Raw genomic sequence first — 22840 nt, 5'->3', positions numbered from 1 at the left:
TGAGAGAGATAGAAATGAAAAATCTTGAAAGTTGGAGGAGATGCTCGAATCATATCTAGCAATAGTCGCAAGGGACAGTTTACATTTCCATTCCACACGTGCCCAAAATGAGTGGAAGCTCCTATAAATTGTTGTTTTAAATTAATTTAGCTATTTGGAAGGGTGTTAATAATTATTTTTTAAAATATTTTTTGTTTAAAAATATATTAAAATAATATAATTTTTATTTTTAAAAAATTATTTTTGATATTAATATATAAAAACAATATGAGAACACAAAAAAAAATTAAAATAAAAAAAAATAATTTTAATTTTTTTTAAAACAAGTTTAAAATTTAAAATCAAACTGTTTTTTAAACCTAACTCACATGTTTTATCCTGGTCACATGTTTTAATTGGATCACTTAGATGAACTCTAATTTTTTTATAACTCAAAATAATATTATTTTAGTTAAAAATAAAATAATTATTGTAATTAAGTTTTTTATTAAGTTTTATTGGAACATCCGGATTTTCTATTTTTTTTTTAACTCAATTTAATTTCAGTCCCAAGTCAAATTTGAGGCCCGGCGACGCGGACTAGGTTTGAAAAGTATGGCTGAGAGAATTTAGTCTAAGCTAAAGGATAATTACGTCATGATTGCGATATAATAACATCTCTTGTGCACAGCCCCTTTATACTAGATGCTCTTCAATCTGGCTGACATGAAGTTGCATGCGAAAAGTGAGAATGATAAATCAATCCCTTGATGGATCATCACCGTGTTCTTCTGAAAGGGTGCTTTTTCATGAAGATTTGATGCGCTACTCACCACCTGTCTCTCGCTCCGCTCCTCTGTTCTCCTCCATATCTATCTGCTAGGAAGTTTCCTTGAATGTACTCATTAAAGTTACCGTATAAATGGTTGCAAGTTTGAATTCAGTACGCAGGAAGACTGAACGTTTTGCCCGCACAGACAATTTCATCCTAGCTAGAGGAATTTCTCAATCAAGAAACCAGCAAGACCTGCCTCCACGATCCCTCTAGCCCTTCACTTATTTTTCAAACAGATGATGATAGTAACAGCTTAACTAAACTCTAACCCACAGCACCCGGGCTGAGGTGAAAAAAACCACACAAGCATAGCTTTCTGAAGTTGAACATATACATACAGTACCATCTTCATTTTATCCTTGATCATCTCTTGAACGATGCGATATAGCATATAACCTCTCTTTCCTGCTAATTCTTTTCTGCCTCCGACATGGTACCACCAGATGATGTCTTTGTTATTAGCTAATTAATTCTGCATCTTCTATGGGGAATTGGGTTAATTCTTGAAACATCTCTTTCAGTTTTAGAGTTAACTTTTGACTATTTGTTTTGTTACTTCACAAATATATCCCTCCCTTATAACCCAGCCAAAATACAGCCCATTCCCGGCCACAACAACTTAGAATTTATGAACTTCAATTCTCAGTATCTAAACCTTTAACATCTTCTCTACAAGCTTCTTGTGAATGGCCATTTTCAGTGCCTCGAGAGGCAAGCCCAGGAAAAGCACTATTTTCCTTAACATCTCCTTTCTCTTCCTCTTCTTGTTCTATATTGCAACCTCATATTTTCCTGACCAATTCAATGAGCCAGAAGTCACCACAAAACATTCTTTAGTGCTTCAAGAAGAATTGACCAAAACTGATGGCTGCAGCCGAATTCATGACTACACAGATTACAAATCCAAGTGTGTGTACATCAAGTCTAATATTGGGTGCAGGTCTAAAGGGTATATAAACTATCTCCAAATCTTTTACTGTACTTGTGGTAAATTTTCTATGCTTGGTCACGTTATGCTGTTACTATGGCTGGCTGTTCTGTTCTATCTGTTAGGCAACACAGCAGCAGATTATTTCTGTCCCTCCTTGGAAAACCTGTCCAAACTCTTGAAGCTTTCTCCAACTATTGCTGGTGTCACCCTTCTTTCGCTTGGCAATGGCGCTCCTGATGTTTTCGCTAGTATTGTTTCCTTCACTAGGTCTAGCAATGGTGATGTTGGCCTGAATAGTATTTTGGGCGGAGCTTTTTTCGTGTCTAGTGTGGTGGTTGGTGTTATTAGTTTATTGACTAGTCCTCGCCAAATTTCGGTTGATAAGTGTAGCTTCATCAGAGATGTCTGCTTCTTTCTGTTCTCTCTATGTTGTCTTCTCTTGATTATTCTTGTTGGAAAAATCTCCTTGTGGGGTGCAATTTCTTTTCTTGCTATCTACTTGGGTTATGTATCTGTGGTTTGCATCATGCACTTTCAGTCCAGAAAAAAGAATCACTTAACTGCAGACGGTAACCAGGAGGAATTTTTGGAGAGGGGTATACCGTTACTCGGTTATGCTGATGATGAAAAACCAATTTTGGTGGACAAAACCACTGATGAAGATCAGCAAAGCTCATTGATTTTTTGTAATCTCGATTCATCCTTTTGCTATTACTTGGGTAGGCTTCTGTATGTTTTGGAATTCCCTCTGTACATCCCTAGAAGATTGACTATACCTGTGGTTAGTGAGGAGAGATGGTCAAGGCCATATGCAGTTGTTTCTGTGGCATTAGCACCAATTCTATTGGCAGCACTGTGCACCTCCCAAAGAGAAAAGGAGTTTGGCTCTAAAAGCAGCCTAGTGACCTATATGACATCAGGATTGATTGGGATGGTTCTTGGCAATCTTGCATATGTGACAACGAAGAAGTCTAGCCCACCGAAGAAATCCTTGTTCCCTTGGCTTGCTGGTGGGTTTCTGATGAGTGTAACTTGGTCATATATTATTGCTGAAGAACTGGTCTCTTTATTGATTTCACTAGGGTATATACTCGGGATTAACCCTTCAGTTCTTGGATTGACTGTCCTGGCTTGGGGCAACTCCCTCGGAGATTTGATAGCTAATGTTGCCATGGCAGTAAATGGTGGGGCAGATGGGGTCCAAATCGCCACATCAGGCTGCTATGCTGGTCCCATGTTCAATATGTTGCTGGGTTTGGGCATTTCACTGATCATCTCATCTGGGTCCAAATATCCCTCTTCATTTGTCATCCCCAAAGACCCTTCTCTCTACGAGACTCTAGGGTTCTTGATGGGGGGCTTGCTCTGGGCCCTTGTGATCTTGCCGAGGAAGAACATGAGGCTAGATAGGTCTCTCGGGATTGGTCTCTTGGCTATATATCTCTGCTTTCTGTCTTTGAGGCTGGCCAGATCTCTTGGTCTCGTGAAACTCCATGAGGTTTCTTAGTCTCTTCCTTCAAAGCTCGATCGAGTTGAAAATGAGCTTGGAAATATTGAACCTTGTAATTCAACTAGTTATACGTTACTGTACAGTATTATAAGAATCAAATAATCGAGATGGTTTTAATTTCTGCTGCTCTTGCAGCAAATGCGATATAAATTACTGCAGGTTCCTGAGCCCTTGTTGAACAGTCTCTGCTCGTCAACCTGTCATTGCCATAACTTTTTTCTTTGGATAGGAACCCCCATAATCACAATTATCACTTTCATAAACCTCTTAGTCAATGTGAATCTTTTGGGATCGGATTCCCCTTTTTCTTTCAACTTCCAAATATCACAGCCATCGCCTGTCCTGTTGTCTTGAGAATCTTATTGGCCGCCATGCCTGTGCACTTCAATTTCTACCCAGCAACATCTAATTAATGTTGGTGCTTGCTAAATTATCTTGGCTTCTTCGCGGCCCAGAAGCTGTGGCTATCAATTGCAATCCACCGTCATATACAGCTGCAGGCACTCTCAACAAATCAGGGTCCACAATATCAGGCACAGAAAACATGCATATGCCACTGATGAGGATAAGTTTCAAGCCAGGAGCCTGAAACCGATGATGGTGCTCACCATTGGTCACACGGTGAAGAGGTCACGTGGAGCACACATAGATGACATAATACACGATTTTCACTCATTCGAAGCATACAGCCAAAAATTAACAAAAAATTATTTTCTATTTCAAATTATTTTTTTAATATTTTTAAATTATATTAATATAAAAAATTATTTTAATACAGTTCTGAAAAAAATTATTACTTCCACAGTATCAAATAACTTCTGTCTTTTATTCAGAAAGTCTAACCGAACACCTTAACCCAAGTTAAAAAAAAAAAAAATTGCAAAAAATTATGTTGTGAACTTTTTGTCTCCGGGGGCGAAATTAGGGGGGATGGCAGGGCAGGGCCCTTTAAGGAAAAAAAATTTCAGCCCCCCTTCTTTAATAAATTAGATTTTTAATCTTAAAAATAAAAAAAATGAAAATTCCCCCCCCAAAAAAAATTGTTTTCTCTAATTTCATCCTCTCAAATAATTAAAATTCCGTCCTCCGCCCCTACTTGTCTCCCTAATTTGCAAAATAAATGAATTTAATTACCATATATGTGGCAATGAGGAAAGAAAGTAAAGCGTGGTAATTAAAGTTATATTAGATAACTTATGCTATGAAATTTTATAGGAGAAAAAATCAGTACAAATGAGCGAATAAGACAAGACTTGGTGTAGATTACTATGTGGGTAGTAGACTGGGGTAACCCATGACTATAAACGTGGTCGTTTGAGGATCATCAATCAATTTAACCTAGATTTTTAGCTGTTTCTTAAAGTTTTTGATAATATTTTAAAAATTAATACTAATTCCCCTTTCATTTGTTATTTTTAAAACCTATAATTTATAATTTAAAAAAACACATGTCATGATCACAATTAAAAGCTCTGCCAACTTTCCCAAATAACTGGCGGACGTGGTCCCATTCAATTTTTGGATGTTTCCTGCAAATTGCTAGACGGAGCCATTGTTTTGAAGCCGGCCTGTTCCGTCAGGTTAACAATCTGGTTAATTCAAGGTTGAAGCTGAACTGAATTAAAAAAAATAAAAAAAGATTTGGTATGAGTAAGTTAATTTGATAGATTAATCTAGTAAGTTAAATAACAGTCAAAACTTAATTACAATTTATTGATTTTTAATTTTTTTATTAAAATAATATCATTTTAATTTTTTAAAAAAATTAACTTAACAATTCAATGACATCATCAAAATTTAAAATCTAGGTTTCAAACTAGGACCACTACTAAAGTTTTGTTTAGTTTTATAATTCGAAAGTGTTTTAAAAAAATTAAATTTTTTATATTTTTATATTAATTTTAAATTAATATATTTTTAGTATTTCTAAATTATTTTAATATATTAATATAAATCATAATTTTTAAAATATAAAAAATTATAATATATATTTAAAAAAAATTATTTAAAACATAATTTTAAATCACACTTTCAAATAAACTCTCAACAAAGTCTTAAAAGTATGAAAAGAGCCTGCATCGTGTGCCGAGTTATCTGGTACGTCCTTAAACGTGAGGGGACCTTACCCTGTACCAAGCACGGGGCCCAATTCCTACAAGTTGTGGTTAAAAATCAATGTTGTCACAAAAAAAAAAAAGGACGAGATTGAGATGTAAAGATGTGAGGTTGAGTTCACACACACACACACACACACAAGGCCACATCTTATAAAATCTTTGGTTCTCGCTTCTTACATGAACCAAATCCAAGCAACCCACCGTCGGATGTTTAGCGTTTAGCTTGGATAGTATTTGAAAATATAATTGAAATTTTTTAAAATTTTAATTTTTATTTAAAATTAAATTATTTTATATTTTTAGATTATTTTAATTTTTTAATATTAAAAATAATTTTTAAAAATAAAAAAAATAATTTTAATACATTTAAAAAAATAAAAACACTTTCAAACATAATTATCTTTATATTTCTAAACATCCCTTTAAAAAATCATATTTGGTTATGTGTTTTTAGATAAAAGTGTTAATATAATATTTTTTATTAAAAATATCAATTTAATATATTTTGAAATAAAAAAATAAATTTTAAAAACACTTTTAACCATAAAAACAAGCACTTATGTAATGTCCTTTCCTTTTTCATTATACCAGTACCTCTCATTACAGGCCTTTCAGAAAAACCCGAATTACCCGATTTAGGTAGGGTAAAATATTTTAGGAAATGGATAATTTGGGTAATTGCTTTGAATTTTTTCGGCAGGGTCAGGTAATTATATATATAAAGAGACTGCACAAATTATATAGTACTTTATTATGTTTTGTTCTTACTTTCTAATTTTTTAAAATTAATGAGCTTTGTGATTTTATTTTAACCTAATTTTTATTAGTAAAAAATTTATTTGGAATAATTTTGACCAGTTAATACATAGAATTAATTTTTATTGTTTTAGTTAAAACAAATAATGATGATTAAAGGGTAAAAACTTTTGATTTATTGAAATTGCTAGATCCTTTCAGGTAAAATCAGTAACGAAAATTTTAATTTGAGTTGGATACAATAAATTTTTATGGATATTTCTGGTAATTAGTTAATGAGACGCTTTATATATATATTATTGACACGAATGTATTATTTAACCCATTTATGATTGTTTTTAATTTCTAATAAAATGTTAGAATTATTTATAAATGAATATATTTAAATGTTTATTAAATAAGTAATCATCATTATTGTAATATTTTTCTCCTTTTCAAATGGATAAATAACAAGTAGCGCACGTTTCCTTCTCTCGGGACCTGATATACTTATTTAATTAACACATCAAATAATTTAAAAAGTACGAAAAATTTAAATTATTTTAAAAAATATAGTTAAACTATAAAAATAAACACTACCATAATTATATGTCATCACATCAAAATCAACTACATCTAAACTATTCATGATAGTTTTTAAAATTACAGTAATAATTAATTTTTAAAATGTGTTTTTAGTTAAAAATATATTAAAATAATTTTTTTATTTTTTAAAATTTATTTTTGATATCACATAAAACCAGTTTAAAATATATAAAAATTAATTAAAAATAAAATAAAATTAAAAACATTTTTTAACGGCAAAAACAAATAAACTTTCTGTCGGCTATTGTTATAGCCAATCTTGGCCATAAGATGCCTGAATATATTTAAATGTTTATTAAATAAGTATATTAGGTCCCGAGAGATCATCATTGTTGTAATATTTTTCTCCTTTTCAAATGGATAAATAACAAGTAGCGCACGTTTCCTTCTACCGTGTCTTAATTAGTTTAACTTCGAGAACAAGTTAAATTAATAATTTTTAATAAAAAATGTTAAATATCTTTACCAACAAAATAAATGGCAATAATGGCATGATTGGTCCTCGAGAACAACCTAATGACTTGTAATGAAAATCTTAACATAGAAAGCTGAGATCGAATTCTGTTGAAATGAGAATACGAGGTCATGCAAGCAAATAGGAAGAAGAACTTGCTGGTGCTGTAAGACCATAAATTTCCACGCAAGTCATTGTTAATATTACTTTTCTTTTCTATTAGGGCATCTTTGACATTAAATAAATTTAAGAGATTTAGTTCCTAAAGTAATTGTCTTCCAAAGTCTTACATTTATTATGTACATCCTAGTAACCCCCTTTTTTTTTAGTGTTACATTTTGATAAAAATTATTTTAAAAAAAAATTATTTTTGATATTAACATATTGAAATAATTTAAAAAATAAATTAAATTAAATTATTTTAAAAAATATGATTGAATTACAAAAATAAATACTACCATAATCATATATATCATCACGTTAAAATTAGCTAAATCTAAGTCATTTATGATAGTTTTTAAAATTATAGTAATGATTGATTTTTAAAGTGTGTTTTTGATTAAAAATATATTAAAATAATTTTTTTATTTTTTAAAATTTATTTTTGATATTACATAAAACCAATTTAAAATATGAAAAAATTAATTTAAAATAAAATAAAACTAAAAACATTTTTTAACAGCAAAAACAAGTAAACTTTGTGTTGGCTATTGTCATAGCCAATCTTGGCCATAAGATGCCACAACAAAATTTTGCACGAGTTTGTGAGCATATTCAAATGGGGCCCAAACTCTGCTGTTTGGTAATGTGGCTAGGAGCCAAAATTGACTCCAATCAATCTAATTTTCTTGTGCCGATGATGCAAGTGTTGAAACTCATGAATGAGCAATGAGATTAATAATATATAATGAAGGAAGACTGCTTTTGTCTGTCATATATATATGTCAATTATTAATCTGTTTTTTTCATTTATACTTCAAAACCTTCAGTTTCTAGCAATGTGACAAGAAAGAAAGAAAAGGTTGAACTGTTAGTTGTGCTTTAGCCAAGATATATCATATCACCAGCCACGAAGCTGGGCCCAAAGCTGAGAGCGATACGTTTGACCAGCCACGAAGCTGGGCCCAAAGCTGAGAGTGATACGTTCGGCCGCCGCCGCCTCCTCCTCCTCCTAGTGAGGGCTGGGGCCTTGAAGAAATGCATGGTGTATCACCATTCAACTGGATGTCTTGAATATTACTCGGTTCCTCATTGCACATGATGGAAGGAACAAAAGTAGTATAAAGTATGAAGTATGAACTCAATCATGTTTTTTGGTCAAAGTCCTGAAAACACATCCCAAAATTCCATTTCGAGTGTCTTTCTTGTGTGTCTAACGAAGAAGATGTGTAGAAGGAAACTTCCAAGCACACTTGAAGAATCAAATGAGATGGAAAGTTATTTTCTAACAACTAGCTCTATGAAAATAATCCAAGCCCCATTCAATTCACCTGCCAAATGCTCTGCAATTAATATTCTTAGGCCCTGAAATACCAGGGTTTCACAAGCTCATCACTTCGTCAAAATTACAGCAAAAATGCATTGTCGCAAAAATGGTTTTCAAACAAGATGCTGGATTCATTCTGACAGCTTTCAGATTAGTGTATTCAAGATTACAAATTAAGGTTTATAGCCATTCTAATTGCCATGGAAGCTCTAAGGAAATATACGAACTTTTACTCGGAAGTGTAGCGAGTTAGCTCATCACCTCAGTGTTACAACAGCTAGCGATCACTGTACAGGAAGGAAACTGGTTACAACTAAGCATGTGTATCGTGGAAATGGAAAGATCCAAGTGCCTGAGTTAGCCTCAAAGACACAGATATCATGTATATAGCCAAGAGCCCTCCTCCCAGAACCCAGTTAAGCTTCATATTTCTCCTTGGTAAAACAACAAGTGCCCAAAGCAGGCCACCTACCAGAAAGCCTATTGTCTCCAAGAGGTAGGGATCTTTTGGGATCATAACAGATGATGGGTAAGCATACCAGGCTGAGCCAACCAGAGACAACCCGAGACCGAAAAGGATGTTGAAAATGGGACCTGCATAACAGCCCGATATAGCTACTTGTGCGCCTTCAGGGCCACCATTCATAGCCAATATCAAATTTGTTATCAAATCACCAGTTGAGTTTCCCCAGGAAAGAACTGTTAATCCTAGTATAGAAGGACTTATTCCAAATATAAACCCGAGTGAAACTATCAAGCCCACCAATTCCTGAGCTATTATATAACTCCATGTAACACTCATTAAGAACCCTCCTGCTAGCCAAGGAAGCAGGCACTTCTGTGGTGGACTTGACTTCTCAGTTGTTACATATGCAAGAACCCCAAATGTCATTCCTAACATCAACCCAATTCCATATACTATCAGGCTTGTGTTTAGGGTGGCAGTCTCACCCTGGGCATTCCAAATAGTTGATAAGAGAACTGGTGCCACTGTCACTGAAGCAACTGTGGCTGGCTTGGACCATCTCTTTTCACAAACAACAGGAATTGTCAATCTCCTAGGTAAGTAAAGAGGCATCTCAAGGATCCGGATGAGTTTACGACAAGGAGCTGATAATCGTACACAAAAGCAACATTTGTTCATTTCTACTTCAGTACCACACTCCAAATCACATTCCTTCACATAATTTTGCTCCCCTTTTTCCATGCTGCTTAAAATTGGTATATTCAAATCACTGCCATAACTTGAACTAGCGTTCCTTTCGCTTTCATTTCCACCACCATTCCAGTGGACTTGCAGGACGTAAACAATAATGAAGTAAACAATATACATCGACAGAAACCCCATTGCTCCCCACAGATTGATCTTGCCATGAATCAGGATGAAAGTTAAGGATGCAAGAACAAAAAGGAAGAAGCAAGCATCCCTAACAAAGGCACACCTGTTAACTCTAAATTCCTCTTGCTTCACCAAAATGTTTATGATTCCAACCACAACACAAGAAACAAAGGAAGCACCACCTAGTACTGTATTAAAACCAACGTTAGATGTCCCGTCACCCATAAAAGACACTAGGCTGGCAAAAACATCAGGGGCACCATTGCCAAGTGAAAGGAGGGTAATCCCAGCAATTGTAGGAGACAAATTCAACAGCTTAGACAATTTTTCAAGTGAAGAACAAAAGTATTCAGAAGCGGTGTTTCCCAACAGATAAAACAATACTAAAAGCCAAAGAAAAGAAAGACAATAGCCCAAAAGAGGAAATCTTCCAAGATTGCAATAGAAAAGGTAAAGATAGTCAATATAGCCTTGGGAGACGCATGGGATATTTGATTTAATGTAAGAGCACTTGGCCTTGTAGTCATCCAGACTATGCAACCCCTGGCAGTCTTGTTGATCATTTTCCTTGAAAGATTGAGAACTCCCCAGCACAAGAAACCCAGCAGAATTGAATTGGATGATCAAGAAAACACATGCCACCAAGAGAAAAGAGATATTCAAGAACAAGACATATTTCTTGTGCTCAGGTATGGAGACCATGGTGCCTAATAGAGAAAACTCGATCAAATTCCCTCTTGAACACAAAAAAAGGTAATTAAAAAAATCATGATGAAGGAACAGGGCCTAGAATCACAAGACTTCTAGTTTCATTCAAGTTAGCCAAATTTGAATGCAACAGCATCAAAGAAAGAGATGGAGAAGCTAAGGAAACAACTCAATCAAAACCCTTTCCCTAGACAACAAGATCGCACTAAATCAAGGAAAAGAACCGGGTACAGGAAAGTAGAGGCAGATAGATTTATTCTAGAAAAAATTCTTCTGAAAAATGTGGTTGAGAAATGAAGACCATTATACCAAATACCAAAAACAAAACTAACCCCTTTGATGATACGTGTTTCGAAGAATGCTGGTTTGAGGAATGCAAATCGGAGGAATCTCCTGATATGGGGCTGTGAAGGCAAAGCAGATAATCTGGAGGGGACCAGAGGAGGCAACAATAGCATCAGATATTATACTACGAGTGAGAGACTCATCACTGTTCAGGAAGAGGGACACGGTTAAGGAAGGACTGGCACACTTGCTTTTCTAACAGTGGCAACAGGACATCGATGTAATTTTATGTGGCAGACGTCCTATGGCATGAAGGGAAGTGATCTCACTGAGCATGTGATCCTTGCGTGTGCTACTCTCGATGATGCAAGAAGCATCTCTAACCAAGAACAACCTGGCAGAAAGATTTTGTTTTGTAATATTTTATTTTCCTTTTCTATTTCTTCTACATGGAATTGGGAAATTGATTTACAGCCACCAGCCAAGTTCATCCGTCTCCCATTAATAAGTGAATCGATCTCCACTTTGCCGACCACGCCAGATCCCAACTAATTAATATATTGATTTCTGTTGCATTATCTTCTAAGGAAACTTTGGCGCCCGACATCTCTTGAAACACGTTGGAAGGAAAAAAAAAAAACAATTCTTTAGATAAACGACAAACTTAGAGGAAGGGATTTAGACAAATATCTCTTAGGGCAGGTTTGTTATTCGTTTCAAAAATGTTTTAAAAAAATTTAATTTTTTTATTTTAAATTAAAATATAAAAAATAATTTAAAAAATAAAAAAAATATTATTTCAAAATATTTTTAAACAAAATAAAATATTATTTCAAAATATTTTAAAAATATATTTTAAAAAATAGCTATTATCACAATTCTAAACATTTTTTTAAACATATTTCCTTTCAAATGCTTGTTGTGGCTGTAGTTCTTAAAAACAAGGTAAAAATTTGAATTTTATTTTTATATTTAAGTGTTTTTAAATTGTTTTGATATATTGTATTAAAAATAAATTTTAATAAATAAAAAATATTATTTTAATATATTTAAAAAAATTAAAAACAACTACAAAAGTATAAAAAACCAACAAAAAACAAATCAGCATATATATAATTATTTGAAAATCCATGGACATGAGAGTATTCCAGCTATAGCTTTTCCGCTACTTTAATTAATTATCTTCGTGTGTTATCCAAATAAGTAGGATTAATCATAAAGTCAATGCTTTCACATTAAATGTGAATTCATCAGTGTCGAGACTTAATGACATCATCACATGATTTTGTCTGGATTAAATTTATTTGAAATGGCAATTTATAATTTACATATCGTTTTCAAATATAAACTCTTTTATTTATTTTTTTTCTCTGGCAAATCAGTGCATCACCAGCCCAAAAGTCGTGAGACAAGTGACTAATAACTATTCAAAATAAATTTATTTTGATCATAAATCATAATATATTCAAAATATATTTAGTGATATGATTATTTTTTTTAAAAAAAAAATTAATCAGCCATAGTTCATAGTAATTGCTAGCTGGCCGGACAAGCCTTCGAAGTGTTAATAAATTATAGTTTAATTGGAGTTAGATTTTTTTTATTTTTTTATTTTTAAAGATCTCAAGTTGAGGGCAGAATTATGTTGATTGGTTCGGATTACGGCACCCTCAAAATTTAGAAAACCCCACATTCCAATCTAAAACTTTTAGATGTTCTTAATTATACCCTTCAGTTTTACAAGTTTTGCACTCTTAAAAATTAATTATTTTCTTATCCATCCCTCCAATCCTAAATCTTGGTTGCTCGAGTTCAAACTCTCATGACCAATGGTAGCCCAAAGCCACACCAATGTCTCATCCATCTTCTTTCAATATCTTCTTCTTTTCCTCTTTTCAACGTGTCTTGTTACACTAGATTTGTTCTTGTCTCATTATTTTAACATCAAGAGCCGAGACCCTTTCGTGCTAGACGTCGGCTCCTCCCTGCATCTTAGCAGACGGCGTGAACTTCACTGCCGCACAAGGGGGAGGAAGGATGCCCGGGTAGATATCAACGTGTTGACTTTATCCTTTGAATTCCTTCTTGGATTTTGTATTAAAATCCCACTCTGCACCCTGGCTGGAGGTCATTGGTTAGTAGGGTTGTCTTCCGTCGAAGAAGAAAGGGCAATTGTCTTATCTTTCCCAGTAATAAATTATCAAGGACGGTGACGGGGGAGCATCGTTTTCCTTATCTTGATGTCAACTCCTGTAAATAGTGAAAGAATCAAATTCCATTCCGTACGTCTTCTTAGCTAGCTGGACTTGTATCCTTTGTCTCTTGCTGCTATGGTGAAAATGATTGTTGATTATCAGTGCAGAAGCTCATCTTACGGTTCATTATCCATTGCTACTGTGTTCATCAACTCATGACTTATCTTGGTGCTGTTTCGAAGTTTTTATTTAGAATCAGCACTGTGGCAAAAAGGAGTTTTCAAAATATCTCAGTCTGGTGTATGGAGCCATGAATCATGTAGATATCTAAATTAATAGAAAGATGTCGCTCTATAAATATCTAATTCTTCATGGCATGATGAAGGTTTATTAACAAATAATAACTATCCCTTTTACCTCAGATAATTAATAATATACAATTCTTCAACTGTTTATCAATATCATCAAAGATATGTTAATGTAATTCAAGTTGTTATTAACAAATAATAACTATCCCTTTTACCTCGATAATTAATAATATACAATTCTTCAACTATTTATGTAATTAGAGCAATGTAATTCAAGTTGTTGTTGCATTAATTATATAATTATAGCAATGTATCTTAATAATGACAAAATAGTGCATTAAAACCACTATTAGCAATACATCACTACCCTATAATGACAAAATAGTGCATTAAAACCACTGTTAGCAATATATCACTACCCTTCATGCATATCATGCATATCAGGAAAGCTAATATTATCAAATTGTTAGTGGACAATGTCCATATTGGTTATCAAAATATAAAATAGATATATTACAAAATAATTTAACATCAAAAAATAATTTTATAAAAAAACATATAAAATATATGAGATAACAAATGCCTAATAAGGCTCACGTGCATCCAACTCATCAAACATGAATTCATATTGTAAAACAAAAAAAAGATAGTGATAATAGAAAACAATTGCAAATGTACGAATATGTTATCCACTTTAATATGTTTTCTTGTTATGATCCTTATCATTATATATATGCCACATTTATTTTGTATATGCATTCTTTACCATCCATGTCATTACGCAGACAAATGAATATCCTTTGATTTTTTTTGGTTCTCCATCTAATTAGATACTCATCTACTTTTAATTTATTATATTCAGGTCTCATCTACTTTTAATTCATTATATTCAGGTCATAGTAATAGGCTAAGTAAAGGTTAAGAATAAAAGATATAAAAATTTTTATACATGGTGTTAGAATAGAAAGGGTTCATGAACTGTACATCATCAACATTTTTTATAAGGTGCTATGTAACAAGGTGTAAACATAATTAATGGTACAATTATCATTTTTTATAAAGAAATTTTTTTTTTCATGAAAGTTAATTGTTAATCAAACCTCTTGTTGATGACCAATCTAAAAGGGTCTCAACTTGAAATAAGTCAATTTTAAGATTAAATAAGCCAATTATAAAATTAAATAGATTATTACTTTTAGGGATTAATTTTTAATTCTTGTCAAATTTAGAAGATCAAATAAAAAATATTATAAATTTATAACCATACTAAAATTTTTCCATAATTCATTCTCAATGATATCCAAAATCTCGAACTATGTTTTAGGTATCAATTTTCAAATTTTTTTAAAAAATAGGGATTAAATTCATTTTTTTTACAAATAAAGGTCCAGATTAAAATTTGGTTATCATGAACCTCAAACCCAAAATTTTTCACAAATCATATACTAATTTATAAAAATCTTTAATTCATTTTCATCATTTAAACATATCATAACTTAAAATCATCATCATTATCCAAAATCTTCTAAAATCAATTAATTAAACTCTTACCTTTACTATTAATTTTTCCATTAAACTTCACAACACCACTTTAAATCACTTTAAATCTCTGGAATCTTAAAATCAAATCTAAACTTGAGAATGATGCAAATAAACCCAAAATCTTACCATAAGACTTAAGAAAAACCATTTCTTCTCCTTTTCTTCTTCTAGTTTCATTCCCTTAAAAATTTTGGACACTTCTTCTTTTTCTTTTCGTGCCATTTATATTTATCAACTTTTTTATAATTATCAAAATATAACTCACTTATTTAGATATGTTTACTCCTTCAAGGATATTATTGTCTTTTCCTATTAAAATTTTCCTTTTCTTTTAAAACATTACAAAAGGGTTTGTACTTGAATTACCGCAACAATGATGCAACTGCAACGTTTAAAAATTTAGAAATTTTAATGCTATGACAACAATAAAAATTTTTATTAAGCTATGTTAGTAACGTTCTTGCAACTCAACAAATTATATTACTTTTCAAAATAAATTTTTTATTATGTTATTTCTTTTAAAAAAATATGGGAGTCTGCTAGTTTAAAAAATATATATTTAAAGTTACCCTTTTCTTGATAAAATTTAATTTAGTTACTTTTAATGGGTTTAAAAATTAAAGAATTATTTAAAAAAAAACCACAAAAAAAAGAAAGAAGGGAAACTGATGGGTTGGGACAGGAATGATATTGAGTGACAAATGTATTGGGCTAAAGTTTGTGCTGAAATTCAAACCCACAAACCCATCTATAACTAACTATAAATACGGATCTCCCACTCCCCGAGCTTTTCCAGCTCTCTTCTCCATCGTAAACAACGATCGAACGGGAGGCGCCAAAAGATAAGAAAGAAACCAGAAAACAGAATCGATTTCCCCAAAGTTCGAGTTTTGGGTTTTTTATAATTCGAGAAGTGTAAACATAATAGCTCTGTGTTTTTGTATTGATTCAATTATATAACTTTTCTTTTCTTTTTTGCGTTCAATGGATTCTACCATTAGAATTGGTTCATCGATTGCTTTTCCCATTTCTTCTTCTTCACCAAAATTATCAAATCTTCGGAGCAAAAATAAGATTGAATATGGGTTTCGATTCGGTGGAAATGGGTGCGTCTCTGCAATCACTCCTAATGGCTCTGTTTCTCCCTCTGCTGCTTCTCATGGGGTTAGTTTCAATTTTATGGGAATTTAGGAGATCGCTTGTTATTAATTTAATTTTTATTTTATTTTCTTCCGTGTTTCAACAAATTTTTCCATGATTACTATTGTTCACTGGCATTTCTCATTTTTAAAATGAGAGGAGTGCAGCTAATGTCTAGGCCTTTGTTAGGATTTATAGAAAGGTGCAATGTAGAAGCGAATGAATGAGGGGAATGCTAAATAAATTGATGTGTTTTTATCAATTTTTACTCCCAAAATAACCACGAGATTTTAAAATGATTTTGCCGGTACGTTTGGTATACATGTGAATGAAGTTCATGGGTGCTAATTCTTGTATGATTATTGTTATGCTGTTGGTTTTTCATTTTCATGTGTTTTCCAATGCACAACTTCCTCAGAAATTAATTCTTTGATGTTCCAGGAGTCAATTTCAGTGGGAGATGTGCATAGAAGAAGAAGCAGTCTTGAATCTACGTTTCGTTATGACAAGCCTATACCAGAGGAGAGAATTGAGGAGCCTGTTGGTATTTCTTTGGCTGAAAAAGTAATTGGAGATAATCCTCGTTGCACTGATTGCCAAGCCAAAGGCGCGGTTCTTTGCACCACTTGTGCTGGTTCAGGCCTATATGTTGACTCTATATTGGAAAGTCAGGGCATCATTGTCAAGGTCCGGTGCTTAGGTAAATTTGCTTTCACTTCACAGACCATAATCTAACAGATGCAGTATACTTGTACTTTCTGTTGTCTGAACTCCACTTAGCACTCCTATTCCCTCAAATTTGATTTGTGGTTATTTTAGGATCATCCAGATCTAACTTGAAGTTCCATACCGTATCATGTTTCCAATGAACTTACTTTGATAATGGATTTGGCATCTTTCACTATGACAAGTGACTAGTTCTGGGAGCAACTATTGAAATAGATGCCTTGAAAATACTTGCATATTTAAAGTATAGCCTCAATTGATTTGAGAATACTTTTTTTTTCTTGTGGTAAAGGGATAGCGAGCTGTACACTTGGGTCGTTGGTGTGGGAAGAGTATCTATCATCTCTTTTCCACTGCACCCTTTTTGATCCTCATCATTTTTCCTACTTTTGTACTAAGCATGATCTCTCAATTCAAATTTGTACTCCCTTTATGGCTCCAGTCTTTAATCCATATGCACTTGTGCATGCATAATTTGGAACACAAATGCCTATGGTTTTTTCCTGTGTAAATATTCTGGCAATGCTTGTTTTGTGAAATCATTTTGGTAAATGTCAAATACCATCCCTGGATTGGATCTAGGAAGTTCACAACGTTATTCCTTGAAAGCTATTGAGTGTGGCCTTACAATTGGATGGGATATTGTCATAAGTTTACTTTTTTACTTTTCGCCATATTAGGAGGATATTAATAGGTTTGCTGTGACTTCACTCTGAGGAGCTTTTTTTAGGAATAAATATTTATATTATTATTGGAAAAAACCAATAGCAACTATATTCAGGTGATATCATCTGATGGTTTTGTCCATATAGTGATTAAGAGTGCAGAATATGAGTGTTAAACCTAAAGTTATACTTACATGTTATTGAACATAAAAGTATCTCCATATATTTTGGAAAGTAGCAAATCTTGAGTAGCTCAGCTGGTAGTCGTGCATGGGTCTTGGTCTTGTGGTGTGATTGCTAATGGTAGCTGATTGGTGGTTATCTTGATGTGCTTGTTATATATGGCAATGAAAATGATACTATGTTATATATTTTTTTTATGGCAATGAAAATGATACTATGTTATATTTATTTATTTATTTGTAGGTTGTGGTGGAACCGGAAACATCATGTGCTCAGAATGTGGTGGCCGAGGTCATGTTGGACTCAAGTAACTTTTGCGTTTTGCTTTCTCATTGCATTTTGTTGTACCCTCTTGCTGCAACGTTTACAGTTAGGTTGTCATATCTGTTGTAGTTACGTAGCCTTGCAATGTTGTATTAAAGTTTTTGTGCATCGACCTTTTCATTTCTCAATGGTATTCTTCCTCTATAATTTACCCTTGATTTTTTGAATGGTCTTGATCTGTATCCACTTTACTGGCAAGCTATTGATAATGTTTCCACTTCCCTTTTATTCAATCGGTTTGATGTTGTTTTGCCTTAGAAAGTATCAAAAATGGATCTCAAAAGAGTTTCTTAACATGATTGCACTAGAAATCAAAATTTGGTAATTTGCTCTGCATCAATGCATTGGAATTTTGTCCTTTGTGACCTGAGATCTGCTCCATGGAGTGTGACCATGCAATGCATTGGAATTTTGTCCTTTGTGACCATAGTAATCATTCATGGAGTGTGACCATGGTAATCATTTGATTCAAGGGAGTTAAATTCAATATTTTTGAAGATGATCTACGTGCAAGAGAACTTGGGCAGATTATACTGAATATAAAAGCTGACTAATATCTCATTCACAGGACAAGTTCTCTTTTACAAACAAAAAAATTGCAATCCTGACGTGTTTGCATAATCACATGCCTTTCAACATCAATTGATGTTGCTCTGGTCTACGTGGTGTCTGGTGCAAATATTCAATCTAAAACTATGAATCTGTACTCAGCAAGCTAGATGAAGTTAGCTCCCCATGATTGTTAATCTCCGTATCTCTGGAACTCTTCGAGGCGAAATATAATAGCTGGGTCAAGCCGCGAGTTCTGTGGGTTCTCTGTGTACGCAATGTAGTAAGCTGAAACACATGATTGCAGCCATGCCATTTCTATCCGACACTGCAAGCAAAAAAATTGTGTATCAGTTTCTGAGTATTGTTGTAAGAAATGTTTCCAATTTTGAGTTGCTGATCTCTTACCATGAAGTAGCCAATCAGGAATGCATAGATTGACACCTCTGTAGCATAACTCTTATGAACTGCAAATGTCCATGCTCCTCCAACTAGCGTGCATATTGCACCTCCTGCCATCCCAGAGAGAAAACAGAAAGACCCTGTCAGATCTCTGTCAATTATAGGTTCCAACCCAAGTCGCTTCAGCATCTCCCATGTATCCATGGATGCCTGCACAAACCCCTTATTATAAACTCCTACTTGCACAAGACCCCACCGATTCCCATAGCTAACCAGAGTCGCGGCAACAGCAGCATAACAGTTAGCGCAGGAAAACAAGAACTCGTCTGCGCCCCCCGCAATCAAACTTATTGCTCGGGCTGAACCGTGGACTACAGTAATAATCGGCACAAGGACTGAGCTGATGCACACACTTCCCATTGAGTATTTGAACGTGTCCCGTAAAGCAATTCGTAAGTCCATATCTAGCCCATATGCAAAGTGTAGGTATTTGACGCGTGCAATTGTAACTTGCAACGTGTTTCTTATCACTTGCGTGCTCCATGCCAGGCTCGCAAGGATCGCTAAAATGAACAAGTAGTCCATTACAGTTCCAACAGCAGTGGCTCCGCCAATACCAGATACCAAGAAACAGGAATACACAGTGCCTGTGATGATTGAAAGATTGACCACTGTTGTAGTCTTAGCTGGAGGGGAAGCAGCAGCAATTGATAAAACCTTGGTGGCATAATTGAATCGAGGATTCACCCAGCAAGCATAAAGGAATAGGATCAGAGCAAGAACTATTGCAATTACGCCTATTGTTAAACCTGCAGCAGAGCCTATTAGTACAAACAGCACGCCAGCTGCACAGGTTAGCAAGGGGCTAAGCCAGAAGGCTGTTCTCAGTGCTCTTGAAGGGTTGCAGAGAGTGAACCATTGCCATGTGAAAGCCACAATTCCAGCGCATCCTGTTGCAGTAAGGAGTGGAGGATACCACTTCTTGGGATGAAAATGGTGGCTGTGGGCAGAGAGTAGGCCACGGATGGTGAGGCAGGTTACTAGGATGGCGATTAGGACCATGTGCAAAAAGAAAAGGACTCGAAAGAGCCTCAAGACTAATATCCCCGCCACCATTTCGGTTTCAAGCTGGATGCTTGATTCTTCAACCTGCAAAAATATTAACTAAGCCAGTTGGTAGATAAGTTACAAAGTCAACTCACTGTATCTGATGCTCAAGAACTAAGAAAGGAATGATAGTACTCTAAAGAAAGGAATAATTAGCAAGAATTAAAGAAGCAAGAAAAGGAACATGAAATGCCACCTGGGGGGGTGAGCTGGTTGGTGATTATGAATGGAAGTTTTTCCTCTTGAACTTTAATGTGGAAGTTCTGCACGTTAATAGCTGTAACTGTATCCTTATTCATTTCCTTGGATCTTTTCATTGATGGCTACTAAATTTTACACTCAAAAGTCTTGGTCTTTCTCCGCTTAAAACAAATAACCTCTTTGTTTTATTATCTTCCACTTTCTTGGCGGCCACGATTCTCCAAAATCACAGGCCTCAAAAACCTCAAATTAACATCGTTCTACCACTCTTGTTTTACTGTTCTTTACAAGTCAAGGGGTATGAATATATCACTGTTAAGACCTAGACTTTTAACTTGTGAAAGCCTTCTTTGACAAAATCTTGTAATTGCAAGAAACTGACCAAGTCCCTTCTCCTTCACATTTCCTCTCAATCTGATCACGTATTAGCTTGTGTGTGAGTTTTGGGTTTAATGAGCGGTGCAATATTGATTTGGAAGGTAGAGAAGTTAAGAGATAGGTCGACAGAGGTGACTTGTCGAAGGGGTTTCTTATCTCTCTAAGCTATTTCTCGTGATGCAGTTAGCTTTGCTTAAAGAAAGTGCAGAAAAAGAAAAAGGCGCAGCTGTTTCTTTATAGAAAGAGTGATGTTTGGTAGGTTTAACTAAATCTGTCCATCAAATACTGAAGAGATCCTCTTCCAAAAGATAACCAAGGTTCAATGTTACTCGACCTTCAGTACTGGGAAATTACAAGTGGAAGATTCAAATGTAACGCAATCTTGGACAAGACTTTAGACTGGATTGAAGATGGGGGCCCGGATTACATATTCTATAAATCATTTCTGGCCATGAACATGGCAAGGAGGGAGGACCAAGAAGAGGTTCATTTTCTTGTCACCTTGCTAGAAGTTGACATTTTCCTACACAATGGAGGTAGCCTTACAGTCTCTGAATCCGATCCCACCAATCCGAACATGAGATATTCAAGTAGAAACATCAAAGTGCAAGACTAATCTCCTATTTTGATTTTCTAGGGTTACGTTGACGATGACTGTCAACCAACCTATCATACATCAACTACGTTAGGTGGGGGGTGACTTCTGGTTAATTACAAGAAAACTGCTGAACATTCTTACAAATTATAAAATACCAGTGGTAAGTTAAGGTCAAGCTAAGCATATTCCATCACCTGCAACGAGCCGTGGAGGGGCCGAGGGTTGGGATCCTTTCTGGGATTTAGAAACAGATATATAGAGACCAGAAATCAAGGGTATATTTGCAATAAAACTGGAGCTGCAATATTAAGTAAATTGGTTTCGTTTCACAGTACCATATCAATCTCCTTGTATCGGTTTCCTCCTTAATTCAAAGTGTTGATCACAATAACAAATTAATTGTTTGTTTGAATTTGTGTTCCATAGTATTTTTCAAAATAGTTTTTGTTAAAAATATATTAAAATAATTTTTTTTAAAATAATTTTTATTTTTAACATTATTATATTAAAATAATTATAAAATACAAAAAAAATATCATTTTAATATTTTTTTAAACCAAAAATATTTTTGAAAAATATCTAGAAACAAAATCAAAAACACTTTCATAAACAATTTAAAAGACTAGTTTTCCATGGCAAGGAAAAAAAGGTAACCCTAAATGATACCAAACGAACTTCAATCCACTCTAATTCATTAATGAAGTTCATCTTTCTTTTTAGGTAGGAGAGATTTAATTATGACAAATTATGTAATGCTAGAGAATAATTCCAGTGGTCAAGCTTCTGCAAACAGTAGGAAGACCATTAGGTGGTCAGAAGCTGAGTGAGTCTCAATTAGAGTTATAGGCTAGGCTAACCATATAGTATTATAGAGCTCGGCCACTTCAAAATCTGGGAATCTGCCAAATTTTTTTATTGATTTTTTATATAAAAATAAATATCATATTAATTTTAAAAAAATTAATAGAATAATACCATTTAAATTTTTTTAGTAAATTAATATATTTTCTGTTTATCGCATTTTAAAAACATAATATTTATTAAATGTTATTATTTCCAAAGATCACTATGACACTTTATAAGAGCAATATCAAATATAAAAATTAATCTCATAGGGGTTAAGGGAAGAAGAGGAAACTAAAGACCTTCAGAGACTCGTGCTCTCTTTGTTCCTAGACAAGCTTTATCAGTTATCACATACAAGAAATGATCTAAGCTTATAAAAGAAAAGTGCTAACCAAATTGTATATTTAAGGCTAAATTTAGAGCATGTTAATCACACTTAAAGTAATTTTTATTTAAAAATATATTAAAATAATATTATTTTTATTCAAAAAAATTATTTTTAATATTAACATATTAAAATAATATAAAAAAATTAATTTTAAAAAATATTTTTAAAATATAAAAATAAATAAAACCTTAACAAAATAATGTGACTTGGTGATCTAGCCTAACAAGGCCTTGGAGTAGACTCTGGCCATCTTCTATTGAGTTGGGACCATCCTCCGAGAAAATGAATGGGAGGGACTGTAAG

General features: G+C 33.7%; 4 protein-coding genes across 7 annotated transcripts; 2 read left to right on the top strand and 2 right to left on the bottom strand.

The window, feature by feature from the left end:
* Positions 1-683: 683 nt before the first annotated feature.
* LOC105132453 (cation/calcium exchanger 1-like) lies at positions 684-3422 on the top strand. Its single transcript, XM_011035963.1, has one exon. It carries the CDS (start codon positions 1501-1503, stop codon positions 3250-3252), a length of 1752 nt encoding a protein of 583 aa, XP_011034265.1. The 5' UTR covers positions 684-1500; the 3' UTR covers positions 3253-3422.
* A 5338-nt stretch (positions 3423-8760) lies between these two features.
* LOC105132452 (cation/calcium exchanger 2-like) lies at positions 8761-11519 on the bottom strand. Of its 2 annotated transcripts, none has more exons than XM_011035962.1 (2): positions 11033-11519; positions 8761-10699 (listed from the first exon to the last, which is right to left on the bottom strand). In XM_011035962.1, exon 2 carries the CDS (start codon positions 10692-10694, stop codon positions 8967-8969), a length of 1728 nt encoding a protein of 575 aa, XP_011034264.1. In that variant the 5' UTR covers positions 10695-10699; positions 11033-11519; the 3' UTR covers positions 8761-8966. The 2 variants fall into 2 exon arrangements, with proteins under 2 accessions (XP_011034264.1, XP_011034263.1); XM_011035961.1 differs by having other exon boundaries at positions 8761-8887; positions 8923-11518.
* A 4295-nt stretch (positions 11520-15814) lies between these two features.
* LOC105132451 (uncharacterized) lies at positions 15815-18294 on the top strand. The gene is made up of 3 exons (XM_011035959.1): positions 15815-16194; positions 16612-16870; positions 17988-18294. The coding sequence occupies exons 1-3, from the start codon at positions 16015-16017 to the stop codon at positions 18053-18055; spliced, it is 507 nt and encodes a 168-aa protein (XP_011034261.1). The 5' UTR covers positions 15815-16014; the 3' UTR covers positions 18056-18294.
* A 236-nt stretch (positions 18295-18530) lies between these two features.
* Positions 18531-21049, bottom strand: LOC105132450 (protein PNS1). 3 transcript variants are annotated; one of them, XM_011035956.1, is made up of 3 exons: positions 20336-21049; positions 19026-20183; positions 18531-18945 (listed from the first exon to the last, which is right to left on the bottom strand). In XM_011035956.1, the coding sequence occupies exons 1-3, from the start codon at positions 20441-20443 to the stop codon at positions 18811-18813; spliced, it is 1401 nt and encodes a 466-aa protein (XP_011034258.1). In that variant the 5' UTR covers positions 20444-21049; the 3' UTR covers positions 18531-18810. The 3 variants fall into 3 exon arrangements, with proteins under 3 accessions (XP_011034258.1, XP_011034259.1, XP_011034260.1); XM_011035957.1 differs by having other exon boundaries at positions 20323-20418; XM_011035958.1 differs by having other exon boundaries at positions 19026-20168; positions 20323-20418.
* Positions 21050-22840: the final 1791 nt, after the last annotated feature.

The sequence above is a fragment of the Populus euphratica genome, unplaced genomic scaffold (assembly GCF_000495115.2).
Source record: "Populus euphratica unplaced genomic scaffold, PopEup_1.0 scaffold27.1, whole genome shotgun sequence".
Taxonomy (NCBI): Eukaryota; Viridiplantae; Streptophyta; class Magnoliopsida; order Malpighiales; family Salicaceae; genus Populus; species Populus euphratica.
This window is presented reverse-complemented; position numbering and strand designations above follow the sequence as displayed.

Coding starts and splice junctions, on each gene's coding strand:
- LOC105132453 (XM_011035963.1), top strand. CDS start 1,501: ATGGCCATTTTCAGTGCCTCGAGAGGCAAGCCCAGGAAAAGCACTATT.
- LOC105132452 (XM_011035962.1), bottom strand. CDS start 10,694: ATGGTCTCCATACCTGAGCACAAGAAATATGTCTTGTTCTTGAATATC.
- LOC105132451 (XM_011035959.1), top strand. CDS start 16,015: ATGGATTCTACCATTAGAATTGGTTCATCGATTGCTTTTCCCATTTCT. Junction 16,195..16,611: donor CCTCTGCTGCTTCTCATGGG/GTTAGTTTCAAT, acceptor TTGATGTTCCAG/GAGTCAATTTCAGTGGGAGA. Junction 16,871..17,987: donor TGTCAAGGTCCGGTGCTTAG/GTAAATTTGCTT, acceptor ATTTATTTGTAG/GTTGTGGTGGAACCGGAAAC.
- LOC105132450 (XM_011035956.1), bottom strand. CDS start 20,443: ATGAAAAGATCCAAGGAAATGAATAAGGATACAGTTACAGCTATTAAC. Junction 20,184..20,335: donor CATTCATAATCACCAACCAG/CTCACCCCCCCA, acceptor CAACTGGCTTAG/TTAATATTTTTGCAGGTTGA. Junction 18,946..19,025: donor TCCTGATTGGCTACTTCATG/GTAAGAGATCAG, acceptor TTTTGCTTGCAG/TGTCGGATAGAAATGGCATG.